Source organism: Oryzias melastigma, linkage group LG4 (assembly GCF_002922805.2).
Source record: "Oryzias melastigma strain HK-1 linkage group LG4, ASM292280v2, whole genome shotgun sequence".
NCBI classification, from domain to species: domain Eukaryota; kingdom Metazoa; phylum Chordata; class Actinopteri; order Beloniformes; family Adrianichthyidae; genus Oryzias; species Oryzias melastigma.
The window spans coordinates 13,647,731-13,662,665 of record NC_050515.1 but is presented as its reverse complement, the minus strand read 5'-3'; the positions used below and the strand labels follow the sequence as shown (position 1 = coordinate 13,662,665).

At 38.9% G+C, this 14,935-nt stretch overlaps 1 protein-coding gene across 1 annotated transcript in view; it reads right to left on the bottom strand.

The window, feature by feature from the left end:
• The window catches only part of LOC112150600 (interferon-induced protein 44-like), a 12,529-nt gene extending 6,561 nt beyond the window's left edge, over window positions 1-5,968 (bottom strand). Inside the window, exons 1-3 of the mRNA XM_024279014.2 lie at window positions 3,821-5,968; window positions 690-777; window positions 7-576 (exon numbers count right to left, since the gene is read on the bottom strand). Of these exons, the coding sequence (XP_024134782.1) occupies window positions 7-514 (508 nt within the window). The 5' untranslated portion in view covers window positions 515-576; window positions 690-777; window positions 3,821-5,968. The remainder of the gene's footprint in view (window positions 1-6; window positions 577-689; window positions 778-3,820) is intronic.
• Window positions 5,969-14,935: the final 8,967 nt, after the last annotated feature.

The following is a 14,935-nucleotide window of genomic DNA, read 5'->3' as shown; positions in this document are numbered from 1 at the left end:
ACTTACCTTCCACCTGGTAAACTTCACATTCAGTCAGGTTCAAGTCATTGTCATTCATCTTTTCCGCAGTGAAGTTGTAAGATTTTCTAAAAAGAAAAGCTAAAAAACTTCCAGGATTGCTGTACACTTTTGGGGTGTTTTCATAGACAAGAATCAGTGTGTCCCCAAAGTTAGGACCACTATCCCTGACCATTTTCACTGCGCGTGAAGCATTGGTGACTGGATATTTGTTGAGCGTTTCTCCACTGAAGAAGAACACAAAGGCCTGACCATCATTTACAAACTGTCTAGACTGACTGAACGGTTGTCTGGTGTATCCTCCAAACACACGTCCAGTGGTGCTGTAACCCACAGACAGAGTGGGTGACTTGTTGTCACAGTGTTGGTGGAAAGCTGCTCCAGTGAAACCATGGATGCTGGCTTTGTAGAGCAACTTCAGTTTGACATTTCCCAGCTGAGAACAGATTGCTTTCTGCTGTTTCTTGGTGAGCTGGGAGTTCATCTTGGAGTTCATCTTGTTTGATACCGGTCAAGTGAAAAATGCGGATTTTGTTTCAGTCTGTGTCAATGCCAAACCTTAAAAAAACACACATAGATACAGTAAATATACATTGTTATGCAAAGGCTTGTCTGATATTTAGAAAAAATATATGCATACAAATTTGAATTTAAAAATAAAAAAATAATACCCAGTATTTCTAACTTGAATTAAATCAGGGGTCTTGAACTCAAGTTAGTAGTTGTGGCCGCAGGAGGCAGAGTCCGGGTGAGGCTGGGCTGCAGCAGGATTTCCACAAGAAAAACACTGATAAAACTGTCCAATGTTCTCAAATATCTTTATTTTTAACACAAAATAATTAACTAAATAAATACATTAATTAAACAATGAATAAAAAATAAATCAATCAGTAATAAATAAATAAAATAATAATAATGACTATACAGGAGATACAGACGACTGAAGAAACCACATACTGACTGACTGACTGGCTGACTAGAAAAACAACTATTTTTATTCAGTTTCAAATGTCTGTATTAGCCCCTCCTTCATTTCTGAGCTGAGAGCAGCGGAGGACTTTGTGTGCAGAGATGAGTCAAGGTGCTGTCGACACACCCACAGGGAGATATAGAAGTCCAGAGAAAATCTTTTAAGGATTACATTTTTTGCAAATCTTCTCACAATAGATAAATCTGATCTATGTGTCTTTCCATTTATTGGAGGTGTGAAGTGCTCGCGCGTGGCTGCATCTGTGCACTGGGTTAACTGGCCCAAAGAAATAAATAAAACTGAAATTAAAGTTAACTTTTAAATGCAACAATAACACATAAAACCACAGATTATTTGAAATTTTGATTATTTTCTCATCAGTGATTCACTACTTCTCAGAAAGAGTTACAAAATACACAGATTTCCTTAATTTAGCCCCAGTAATTTCTGATCAGAATCACATCGAGGTACAATAACTGCCAGGACACCGTCCCACAATGCATTGTTTTGTAGTCAAGAAGGCAGCTTAAAGCCAGCGCAGCTCCAGATTTTCAGCTGCACCTGCCTGAGTAGGCGCCTTGCACCCGCCTCTTTGTCGCAATTTTTTCACGATGATTGACAAGTGACGTCTGAGTCAAAACTACTCAACATGCACTGTAATCTAAGCGATCTGCACAGCGCTGCGTCCGCCTGCATGATCTCAAACACACTTTTTCAAAGACACCCGCATGCAACCGGGGCCTCATGTTCAGGATCACATGTCTGACAGGCGAGGTGCATTGAATTTGAAAGAGGGGCAGGACATGTGATTGGCGTTCGGTGTGAAAGCACTGGACTCTATGCACGGAGCTGTGTGACGTATTTCCGGTTTCAAATTTGACCGCTTACTCTCTTCTGGCTGTGGCTAACTATATTCCTAGACTTGGCAAATCTCTGTGTACTTTCCCTGGTATTGGTTTATTGTCGTTATTTCTTACATTGTACGATAGTTTATGATTATGTCTATACACAATGACATCCAAAAAGGCAAAGTTTGCCTTTCTGAAACACCAAACACCCCACGCTCACAAAACACTATCAAGTACTGTATGATCATGTGACTTCTTGGGATGAAACGTAGCTCTGTTAGAACAATTAAAACCTTTTCAACAGAACCTTTTATGTGTAAACAAACTTTGAAGTGACTTTTGGATTACTGATCGTACTCTCAGCTGATGATGAGCTCCCCCTGCCTTCTTCATGAAGCAATAGCAGCGTGCACTAACGGTAACCTCGTCTCTGTTGAGACTTAGGAAAGGAATCACGTCTCAGACTGATTCTACCTGACACTGAAAATTACATTAACACAAATTTAGAAACACTCGGCTGTTGAGTAACTAAAACACAACTAACGCGTCATAAAGATAAAGACAGCGATAGTCAGACGTGTCTTTCATGCTAACTAGCATTAGCTCAAATGAAAAGTGACAACCATATTCACAAGTAATTTTGTAAATACTGCAGTCAGTTAGTTCTGCAGTGTTTTTCTTGGCTGCAGGGACCTGGAGGAAAGTTTAAGGTTAGGATTACGGTTCCGGTTCGTGTTTATACTCCATATGGTTCCCAATCACGGCCACATCTACAGCAGTGCTCTGCTCTCTAGCTGCATGACAGCTAACAGGACTTCATTAAATACTGCTACGTTTAGCTTTGGATTCACATAAAATACATGAAACAATGCCACGATCTGCATCTTGCCTGCACCTATAACGCTTCGCCAACATGAATGTCCATCAGTTTTAGAGCTGGCCGCACGTAAACATGGGCTAAAAACATTAGCAAGTTACCTTTGAAGTTTGTTATGTAGGACGACAAATACAATTTAAAATCTTTTTGCATTTTTATGTTGGAATATTTTACTAGAAAAACAAAAAATGCGGCCAATACAATTTATAGTGACTCTTGTTAGCTCCAAAAGACATCTATTAAAGTCCAAATACTCCGCTATTTCAACATAAACAATAGCCCACCGCTCAACCGGAAGTGACTGAGAATTCAAAGGCAGAATGCGGAAGTAGGTCGTGCACATAGCCCCTTCCAGCGGCTTCATGGCTTCTCAGCCCAGCTGACTGGAGGAATAAATGAATGAGCGAGGCACTGGACAGCCTGTCTGATGTCCTGCCCTCCAGATCCATATACTTCACTGTGATTGGTTCTTCAATTATGCACACAACGTCATTTTTATCAATCTTGCAGGCAGCACAAACTTTAATCTTTTATATTAAGACGGGGGGCGCAAATTATCATCCCGGGGGCTGCAGTTGGCCCACGGGCAATGAGTTTGAGACTCCTGAATTAAATGAATCATTAAAATAAATTGTTCTGAGGTTTCCAATTTAATCCAGTTAAATCGTAGGTTTGAAGCTTCCTCGTCTTTAGGGAGAAACACAAACTAACAATAAGCAGTACAGTACAAAAAAGGTTTTTTTACGTTGTACTGCAGCCCAACCACTTGTTTCTTTACTTCTCTTCTTTTAGACACAGGCATGATTTAAAAAATTTTAAAGATGAGGTTGGTCAAAGCTGGAGAAATGCCACAATGTGCACAACAGAAAAAGTTTTACTTTCCTTATAGCCTACTTTAATTTGAACAATTGGGAAAAAAATCTGTAATTTTTTTGTAAAATCCTATGTTTTCAAGACCAAGTCTCTCTTCTAAATCTTAAAACCAAAGTCATCTTACAAGAGTAACAATAAACAACAAAGTCTGATATATTTTTTTAAAGTAATTCAAGGATTTCTAACACATTGGCAATTGAGCAACATAACTCTCCTTTGAATGTTATCGCTTACCCTTTGTCTTTGTTGAAAGCTGCGTGCCAAAGAACTGAAGAGCATGTGATGTGGTACGTTAGATCCACCTCGTCCACAAAAGCGAAAGCAAAAATTTTACAAAAAGCCTCAAACTGAAAGTAAAATAAATGCAAAGAAAAAAAAACACGACAGAACAGTCAGAAACTCCAAGTTTGTGGTAATTCCATGCTTCTAATTGTGTAATTTTACATTTGTTTTTTTTTTTCTTAAGTGTTTTGGTGCACTCCTCAAAACAGAATTAAACTTCTCACAACAGTTAGTGCAACGTCCACAACATTTAGTCATGTGGGTACAACCTTCTGGCAGTTTCATGTTAATTTTATCCAGTCGCATATGCATTTGGACAGGGATGTCCACAGGATTTTTGAGGGGTAGGGGCTCAAGATTTTTGACCTTTAGACAATAAGGAATTTAAGAAAAATAAGTTCTAATAGATAACCACTCAACTATAACATTTGTGTAGGTGAAAGAGCTGAAATTGGCGATTTTTAAAATAAACAAATAATTGTCAACATGAATATCACTTTATCATAAAAAGCCGAAAGGAAAAGAAGAGAATTAATTATGTATTTTTAAATGTACTATATATGTATGTAAAGTTAAACCGTACCTTCCACTTGCTAAACTTCCGGTTCAAGTCATTTCAATGCCTCTCTCTTTAGCAGTGAAGTTGTAATATTTTGGAAACTCCAGGACTTCCAAGATTGCTTTACACTTCTTTCCATAGACAAGAATCAGTGTCCAAAAAGTTAGGAACAATATTCTTTGTTATTTTCATTGCATACAAAGCAGTAGGTCACTTCAATTCAGTTTTATTTCTATAGCCCAATACCACTAAACAATTGTTTCATAGGCTTCATAGCGGTAATTGTACAAAAGCAGAAAGTTAGTCATAAAATATAAACAATAGCTGGTTGCTGAACTAAACTAAAAAAGACTAAACTTAAATTGTGTTTTCCTGATCTTAGAGCATCAGTCTGGGTGAGGAAAAACAAACAAACAAAAAAAAACGATTCTAAGAAAAAAAAAAAAAAAAGAAGAAACCTCAGGGAAGTCTACATGAAGGAAGGATACTCTCCAGGTCGGGACAGGGGACATACCAGGAAGAAGAATTAGCTTATCATTAGTGACTGGATATTTGCTGAAGACTTCCCTCTCCCCTCCCACTTCCTCCAGCTCTTCTGGGGGGACCCTGAGGTGTTCCCAGGCTAGCCAAGACACGTAGTCTCTCCAGCGTGTCCTGGGTCTTCCCCCACCCAGTGGGACATGCCTAGAACACCTCCCCAGGGAGGCATCCAGGAAGCATTCAGAACAAATGCCCATGCCACCTCAACTGGCTCCTCTCGATGTGGTGAAGCAGCTTTACTCTGAGCTCTCTCCGGGTGACCAAGGTTCTCACCCTATCTCTGGAGGAAGCTAATTTCAGCCGCTTGTAGTCAGGATCTAGTTCCTTCGGTCATGACCCAGAGCTCATGACCATAGGTGAGTACTGGGACGAAGATCGACCAATAAATTGAGAGTTTTGCAGTCTGGCTCAGCTCTCTTTTCACCACAATGGGCCGGTGCAGTGACCGCGTAACGGTAATCCACCTGTCAATCTTACACTCCGATCTTCTCTTACTCCTGACCAAGACCCCAAGATATTTAAACTCCTCCACCTGAGGCAGGTACACTCCACCCACCGAGAGAAGGCAAACTACCTTTCTCCGGTCAAGAGCCATGGCTTCAGACTTAGCGGTGCTGACCCTCATCCCAGCTGCTTCACACCTGGCAGCAAACCGCTCCAATACAAGCTGGATGTCCCACCACGATTAATCCAACAGAACAATATCACCTGCACAGAGCAGAGATGAAATCAGATCAGAAATCTTGTGGTCCCCAAACCAGACCCCCTCCGGCCCCTGACTGTGCCTAGAAATTCTCTCCATAAAAACTGAACAGAACCGGTGATAAAGGACAGCCCTGCCTGAGTCCAACATGCACCAGGAACAGGTCTAACTTCCTGTCCAGTTCCAGCCCTCAGTAAGGCTCCCCGGACACCATACTCCCAGAGCACCCTCCACAGGACACCACGGGCAAAAAAATTGATTATTATGTGTCCATATTCTAACCTCGCCTTTCCATCTTTAGGTCACATGGTTGTTGCAGCTCATCCCAGCCACTATTGGGAAAAGTGGGGCATATCCTGGGAAATATGCCAGTCTATCACTGGACTACACAGAGACATACACTAACATTCACAATGTAGAATCAATATTTAATCGATAACATATGTTTTTGTATTGTGGTAGGATGCAGGAGTGGCTGGAAAAACATCCAGGCAGGTAAAGGGAAACATGCGAAATCCACGCAGAAATGCCCCAGCCAGATTCAAATTGTTGGCCTTGTTCCACACTTTTGTTCACATTACTAGTTATAGCTTGGCTAATAAACTTCTTTACTTTTTGAGGGGTACACAATAAGACTAATGGTAAACAAAGCAGTCTACGAGCATATTGCAATAGTAACTAACATGGTTTTTTTATACTTTCTCTCTTATTTATCTAATTTATTTATTTTTACCATTAGGCATGGTTTAAAAAATTTTAAGATGACCTTGCTTAATCTCATAGGTTAATTGGTGACTCTGAATTGTCCCTAGGTGTGAATGTGAGAGTGGATGTGTGTGATTGAGGCCCTGCGACAGACTGGCGACCTGTCCAGGGTGTACCCCGCCTTCGCCCATCAGTGGCCGGGATAGGCTCCGGCACCCCGCGACCCCGAACGGGATGAAGCGGTCAAGACCTTGCTTAATCATGGAGTAATGACAAAGAAAAGTTTACTCTCCTCTCACTTTAAGTTGCAAATTTGTGTAAAAATTATGAAACTTCTCTTTTTGTGTGTTAATTCCTCTCCTGTTTTCATACATTGACCCTGATGCTCCCAAGTTTAAATATTTTAATTTACGTTTTAGTAAAACTGTATCTATTCCAAATATTCTACACTAGTTTATTATTGAAAACCTGACAAACCAAGGTCAAGTCACCAAAAAGAGAAAAGCAAAAGAAAAAACTATTTAGATCATGCAAAAGGTACTGCATACCTCAAATTTGACAATGCATCTCTTTGAAAATGTATTGCTTGCATCTTATCTTTGTTGAAAGGTGAAAGCAATTGAACAGAAAAGTTTGTTATGTGCAATAATGGTTCACCTGCTTTATCAAAAGAATTTGAGGAAAGCATTGAACTAAAAGCTTTGATTGTCATGCCACCTTGGAATTTGAGCATGCAGAAACACGACCAAGGAGACAGGTAAAATAACTGTCAGTGGGAATTTCCAGTTCAAATTTGTGCACCTTTTACAACAGATTTACTGCTTTGAAACCAAAAGTACGGAGAAAATATTTGCACCGGCTGCCAGCTGCCAGCAGAAAAACAAAAAATAAAACAAACAGCTGGATAGAACTGAACAAGAAAAAAATGGGTGGCTTTATCCAACTAGCAAGACATCAAGTATCAAATAAAAGCCCAACCCTGTTGATCGAGAAAACACAAAACAAGATCACATTTCTTCTCTTCTCCTAGTTCTTACTTAAAGTCCCATAGTATAAATCTTTCAGAGTAAACTATATCTCAATACATGATTCTTTATAAGCTCTGGGACACTAAAGGGCAACTTTTTAAACTAAATATGTTATTTTTACAAGCTGCCTTTGCTACTCCTGACGTAAGACGACTCAATCTCTGAGGCACCGCCTTTCATTCTAGTTGGTTGTCGCTCATTTCATAACCTCAACCTAGAACCTGTCTCAGCTCGTTGTCTGTGTTTCGCCTACAAAAACAAACAACATCCAAACTTTTGCAAAGATGGATGTGCATATTATGAAAGCATTTTGCTAATCATTGCTAGCTCCATAGAGAAAGTGCATGTTTTCAGTGGTGGTTCTACAATGAATTACTCCCCGGGCGAGAGCCTCCCCAGGCGCCCCACCCCCACCACCACCACCACCATAGAGTGACAATTGAATTATATTTATATATAACTACAAAATATACTACATAAATCCAACAATATTTAAAAAATATGATTTTAAAATAATACACCCATGTTTTGAAAACGTAAATTAACATGCCCTGTACTGATCTCTACTTCAGAGAAGAAAAATCCGCTCATGGTTGTCGTCTTCAATCCAGTGATTAGCACATTTTTAGTCATGAGTAGTTACAATAAGTCACTGTTACAACATGCCAATAACATTCAGAGTGTACCAGCCATGATAGATTTCTACTAGCATCTAATATTTCTCTAATAAAAATATATTTAAAAAATATATATATATATTAATTTATATTATTATTATGTTATTTATATTTCTTATCAAAGCTGTTATACTCTTTATATAGAAAGTTTCAGTTCAGGAATATTCTCTTGCTAAAACAAAACACTAATAATAAGTGTAAAGTGTAGTCTTATGTCAGGTTTTATAATATGACAATAACACACATGAAATGTGGTGTTATTTTAACAAATTACACGTCTTTTCTCTGAATCTTTAAACGCAGACCCTTTTTTAAAGCATCAACTTTTCATCAAAGCCCATCAAAGTTTATTTCTAGTCATATGGTAATTTTTTAATATAGTGACCATTTTCTTTAAGAAATTGACTTTTTTTCTAATCACACATGTTTTTTCAATGTATCACAGAAGAGTAAAGATTAAAACTAGTGATGAACAATAAAATAATTATTTTAAAGTTGTTGTTTTAATGCCATGTAGAGAAAAAAACCTGCTTTTATAGACATATCTCTAACATTTTTGCATAACTGAGTGTTATCTTACAGATCAGTATGTTGTAGTTGTGAGTCACAATGAAATGGAGAACCAAATGAGTGTTTGTGTTGACTGAGGTCAGTGTAGCACTAGCGAGCTCTTAATGCAAGCACATAAGTGCTAAACTTCCACGCAGCCCCTGACCGTACCTCGTGCCATTCAATCTGCATAATAAAGTCAGGATTAAATGTTTAAACCAAGTCTGGGATGGATGTTTGTGGTGGCCAACGGTGGAGGCAAGAGCACCAACCACTGTGCCACCGTGCAGCCCACGTAACAATCACAGGGTGTGTCTAAAAGTAAACATCCATGGTTTTTCAGAAAGCCCCAGATATGCAAATTTTAGATAATTCATTTCTGTAATCTTCACAGAAAAAATAATACTGAAACATTTTCAAAATCAAACCAATAAATAGTCTATCCTCTCCTACCTCAGTTCAGACTGCAGAATGGTGGAATAAAAAGCCACATTCTATGTCGGTCTCGATTTTCCAGATTAAAATAATAATAATAATGCATCTCTGATAGTGTTTGGGGGGCCGGGCAAAATGGGCAGGCAGGCCGCATCCGGGTTGCGGGCCGTAGTTTGGAGTCCCCTGCTGTAAAGCACTTTGAATTATTATACGCAAAGTGTTATACATATAAACCTGCCTTGCCTTATTCTTGCTCTTTTATTTTACATCTCCCTAAGTTACTGTTACAAACAGGTGGGCAGGTGGTTAGATCCAAATACAGCAGGTTTATGGACCACAAGGTTTGACAGCTTTAAGTCTGTGAAGCAAAGGCGGGTTGGGCATGCAGAAGTCAAACACAAGCATGGGTGTTTAAGAGATCAGACATCAGATAACACAGTTTCGGTGTAGATCAGGTCACGTAGCAGGCAGTTAGAGTCGAAGCAGGGTAGAGTAAAAAGATCAGGTCCGGATAGAAACGCTTTGTAATGCAGACTGACAGGTAAAAGCAATACTTCACATTAAGCAGGGCTCAGTGGGCTGCTTAAGTCTCAGTTGGGTGAATGTCCATTAGTTTTAGGTGAGCAGCATCCGGGGACTACGGCATTGGTGGGTGCATCTGATTAAGGAGGATGTCTTCAGTGCCGACCATTAGGGTTGGGCATTGAAATTCAATTACAAGTAAGAACTGTTATGATTTATACGGCTTTACTAAAAACCAAAAGAAGATGCTACAAATGGTTGCTCATTTCAATGCTAAGTTTCAGTGACAGTCTCTTTGTCTTAATCACTTTTACTCTGTTCAGTACTTTGAATTTTTCTGTCTTTCCTGCACTAGTGGGCGGGTTCATTTAAGACCGGCAACAGGGCAACCACGAGGGCGCACAGCGTGGTTGACCTTAGCTATTTCACTGCAGGTCACAGAAGTTTGACAGTTCACTGTGTCACATCAGCCAATCAAGAACTATGCTTTGGGCATCTGACGTCTTCATTGACCTGATCAGCAGGTAAAATATTGATCCAATGCGAGCAATTTTGTCCTGTTGCAATGCAGCGGTTCTCTGGTTGCAGCCAGCCAGCCAGCCTCCCGGAGTTCAGCAGAGCTCGCTCAATACTCCGGCAGACAGACAGCCGCTGCGAGGAGCGTGGGCAGCCTGGTTGAGTCTCCTTAACTGTGACATTTTTCTTATTTTTGTCGAGACAATTACAAAAAAAAAAGGTCACCTATTCCCCCCTCTAGGGTTAATGCGGGACACCCTTCAAACTTAGTCACAGAGACACAGAAACACAGCGGAAGCAGCTGTTATACACACAGCTTCCTGAGTGACATAAAAGCCCCAGTAATGAGAAAATATTTGAAGGATTTCTTTTTTTGTAGATTTTTGTAGAACTCCTCACAATAACTAAAGCTGAACATCATCATCTGTGTCTTCCATACATTGGAAGTGTCACAGATACGCACACACACATATTTATGCCAATCCACACAAACAATTTTTACACACTACAAAAACAAGCAAAGTCAAATATGCATTGAATAACTGTACCAAAACAAAAATGCACAAATGTTTCACACATCAAACATATCTACACACACACACAAGCAGGGGTGTTTTGGCAGATGTGAATAGGCAGGTAAGTTCAGGTGAGAGTTTTTACTTGAACGTATCTTCCAGAATGAAAGAAAAAAATCAGGAGCATTACAAATTACTTTTTCTCTTAATTTTGCAAGTTCTCCAACTTAACTCATGGAGGGGGCAGATATTTTCATCTCAGGTGCATGTCTAATGTGAGAGACATAATCTAAAAAAAATAATCTCACAGGAAGGGTCAGGCCTGATCATCATCAGTCTGACATGGTTTAAATGTCACTGCAACAATCTTTCTTGAAGAACAATTACCTCCACCTACTGGGCACTCATGGTTACTGTAGCAGTTTAGTAAAGTGATCAAAATTTTACCAGGTAACTTAGCAACATTTCATCTTAAAACTGGTTTTAAATGACAGTGATCCACACTTGAGGACATTCTGGTGTCACATACTCTCTCCTCATTGTGCTGTGCATTGCTGCTGGTCAGGTCCTGAAGGTTGTAACAGTTCAGTGGAAATTGTGACCAAGTTGGAGAGAGCCTCCATTCTATTATGAGGAATAACAATGTTGATGTTTTAAACACTAAATTAAGACGTTTGTTCCAGTGTTCTTTTCTTTAACTCATGCTTGTGACAGAGAGGACAACTGCCAACTTTTACATCACAGCTTCTTTAAAGGGCCCACCATGATTTACTTCAGTCTTTCAGAGTAAACTATATCCACATATATGATCATATATTACATTGGGAACAGTAAAAAACAAATTATTTATGAAATATTAGTCATTTTTGTGGCCCATTTTAACACCCGGAAGTAAAACGATTCGATTTCTGAGCCTCTGCCTTTCACTCCTTGTTGGTCCCGCCTATTTCACGACATCATCCGTGAGCCCGCCTCTCCAGACTGCACAAAATTTGTAAACAAAACTATAAGAAAGATGTAGGAGACACAGAAAAGCAAGTTATACGTTTTTCAGTGGTGTTAAAATAAACGTTCTAACAAGGAAACAATTAGAACAATTATTTCCTTTTGGATAATATGACAATCAATAATCTACATTTGTCCGCAGCTCACCGATGACCTAATTTCTACCGTGTTTACATCACGTGACTGTCGGGTACGGGGGCCATTTTGGTTCAGTTCTTCAGCTCTCGGTTCATTTCCTATTCAGACTGAGGAATCTCAGAGCAAACTGAAGTTCGGTCCAATTGGAAACAAAGTGAGACTACATTTAAAAAATGGGTCTGAGAGCGGTTCCTGGTACAGGAAGGTAGTTATCCCCTGCCACAGCTCCGCGGAGAAGGTGAATGTGTTTTCATTGTAGTCTAGGGGTGGAGCTTTCAGCACAGACTCTTCCTGGAGGGAGCTGTTGGCATCGATCTTATGTCAGCACGTTTCCAACCGCTCGTTTTCATGGGTATGAGAGGGGCTGCTGCAGACAGTGCAGGTTTTTAGAGGATTACTATTAAATGCAAGAACGAATCAAAATTCCGTTTTGGGGTTCTTTATAGTGAGGAATGAACAGTATAATGCACTTAAAACCTCAAAAAGTAGAATTTTCATGGTAGGGCCCCTTTAAAGCACCAAAACACGTATTTGTTGTGTAGTGCCGGATCTGTTGAGTAGATGTGTTGCTGCTCCTCTGCTGGTCTGACTCCAACACTGTTTCTCAGTACTGTAACTGTCTGAATTGATAATAATAAATGTTAGGTGTTCTTGTTTTTTTTGTTTTTTTTTCAGCTTAAAATTGAAGTAAGTAAAGAAACTGAAGGTAGCTGGCATATACAAGAACGCCCATCTGACAAAAAAATTACCAGAAAAGACAACTGAAGAAACACTGACTATAATAACCTTGGTCAGATCAGCAATATGGAAGGCTTGGAGAAGTTCGCGGTCATAGCGGTGTGTATATAAAGCCGAAAACACACGCATCTGTATGAGTGCTGCGGGACACAGACATTAGCAGCTGCATGTTAACGGGAACGCAGGTGAGTCTTGCAGTTATTCTGAAGCTCATAGAGCCACCTCCCACGACATCTTGAAAATGTTGCAGATGTTGTAAATATATTATGTAAAATTAATTTAAGTTGCACACACTTATGATCTATTTTGCCCCGTACGGTTTGTTATTTTAAGCCAACAATCTTTCAGCTGTCTTTTCAAAGCTGTTTGAGTTACATCAATAGTTTTTTTGTTTTTCTCAAAACAAGAAATGTATTTTAAAAATATATATCTTTTTTAGGTACATTTTACGTTTCTGTCTTGATTAACTATTGACAATGCTAATTTTCTCCAAAGGTTGTGACATTAATCTCTTTCACAAAAACATGTTTAACATTGTTATATACATATCATTTACAAAAATTTAATATAATGGAAAAGTTTTTTCTAGCAATTTTATTTCCATAATACAATTCCAAAAAAAAAAAAAAAAAAACTTACATAGAATATAGATTCGTGGCCCACTATAATAGATTTCAAGTATTTGTTGATCTTCAATACTTTGATTGTGTGGGCAGGGACCAGGTCCTGCTGTAAGATGAAATCTGCATCCCCATCCAGATCCTCAGCAGAAGGAATCATGGAGTCCTCTAGAACATTCTGCTACACTGCTCCAGTGGTTTTGAGTTGTAGAAACCAGGGTTTACCAACACCAGCGCTGGACATTGCAGGTTAAATCATCACCAATTGTGGAGATTTTAAACAGGACCTAAAACACCTTAGGTTCTGCTCATCCCAAATCTTCCTACAACCTCTTGATTCCCCTGCAAAAAACAGGAGCTTTGACCACTGGCCAACAGTCCAGTCCTTCTTCTCCATGGCCCAGTTGAGATGTTTCCTCCAGTTGGTCCAGGCTCAGGAGTGGCTAGACCTGAGGAACCCAACAGTTGTAGCCCATCTCCTGAATGCATCTGAATATGGAGATCTTTGAACCTGTTCATCCATCTCATTCCACTCTTTCTGGATGCAAGTTCTAGAACCTTGCCCTTTTTATAATCAGCTGAAGCTTAATGTCATCTCTTTTGCTGTTGCATCTTCTCCTGTCACTTTTTATCCTTCCTTTCCACTAATCTGCTTGGACACAGCACTCTGAACAGCCAGCCTCCTTAGCTATGAGCTTTTAGGGCTTTACCCAGACTATAGAGGCGATAAATTGATGGTCTTATGGTTGTCAAGTCTTCCCCATATTGAACCCAAGTGGAGAAAGTTGAACCAACTGAACCAATTTAATGACATCTGGGAAAACTGTGCAGGTGCTTTGAGTTTAGTAGATTACTTGATGAAACTCAGTTTTAAAACATTAATGCTGCGAAAAATTTAGTCAGATTTCTCTACAGTGTTTTTAAAATTTGAAATTCTGTTTTGGGGATTTTATGAGTTGGTACCTCAATTTTAATCAGAAATAAAGACATATTTAGTTAGTCCTTTATTACTCCTTTATTTCGAACAATACATACATAGTACATAGTACATATATAGAATCAGCTGAACAGTTGACCCTGAATGTATATTCTTTGAAAGTTTCATTTTTAATGGAAACAAATACACTTTTCCATGATATTCTATTTTTTTTGGAAAGAGTCTGTATTTTGTATGTCTATAAGGCTGATAGCCTGATGCTACTGAATAGATTAATAAGTGATTACAAAAATACATTTCAATTTTGGGATTACATATTTTTAGTTTGCAATTGATTATTTTAATGGTTTATTTACTCTTTACATTCAGGAAGAAATGTGTATAGTCACTCACTAGAATTAAAGAGATTCTCTTCATTTGCTACCTAAAATTAAGTTTTAACAACTACAGAAACTAATAAAAACATGACATAATAACTGGGTGAAGAAAACAAAACAAAAAAATGTCAATGTGAAAAAATTGTCAGCCTTCTGCCACTTACCAATCATTTTACAAAATGAAGAGCAAATGAGCAGAAATAATTGGATAAGAGAAGTAGAACTTGTAATGTTTTATTATGAATCGACTATACTAGCTAAAAAGAAAGCAACTTTGAACAAAACTCAAACTAAAACGATTTTTTAAATGACAATCTGGAATGGAGTCCATTTTACTGCACACAGCACAACGATCTATTGTGTTATATTTATTTAAATCTATATTTAAACTCATTCACGAAGTAATTCTTTCAAAAGCGTACATGGCGGTCTGCAAGTATTCTGAAGCAGTACATGAATGATCTGGGTCTCTGCGACGTTTGGCGCTCATGTCACCCAAACAC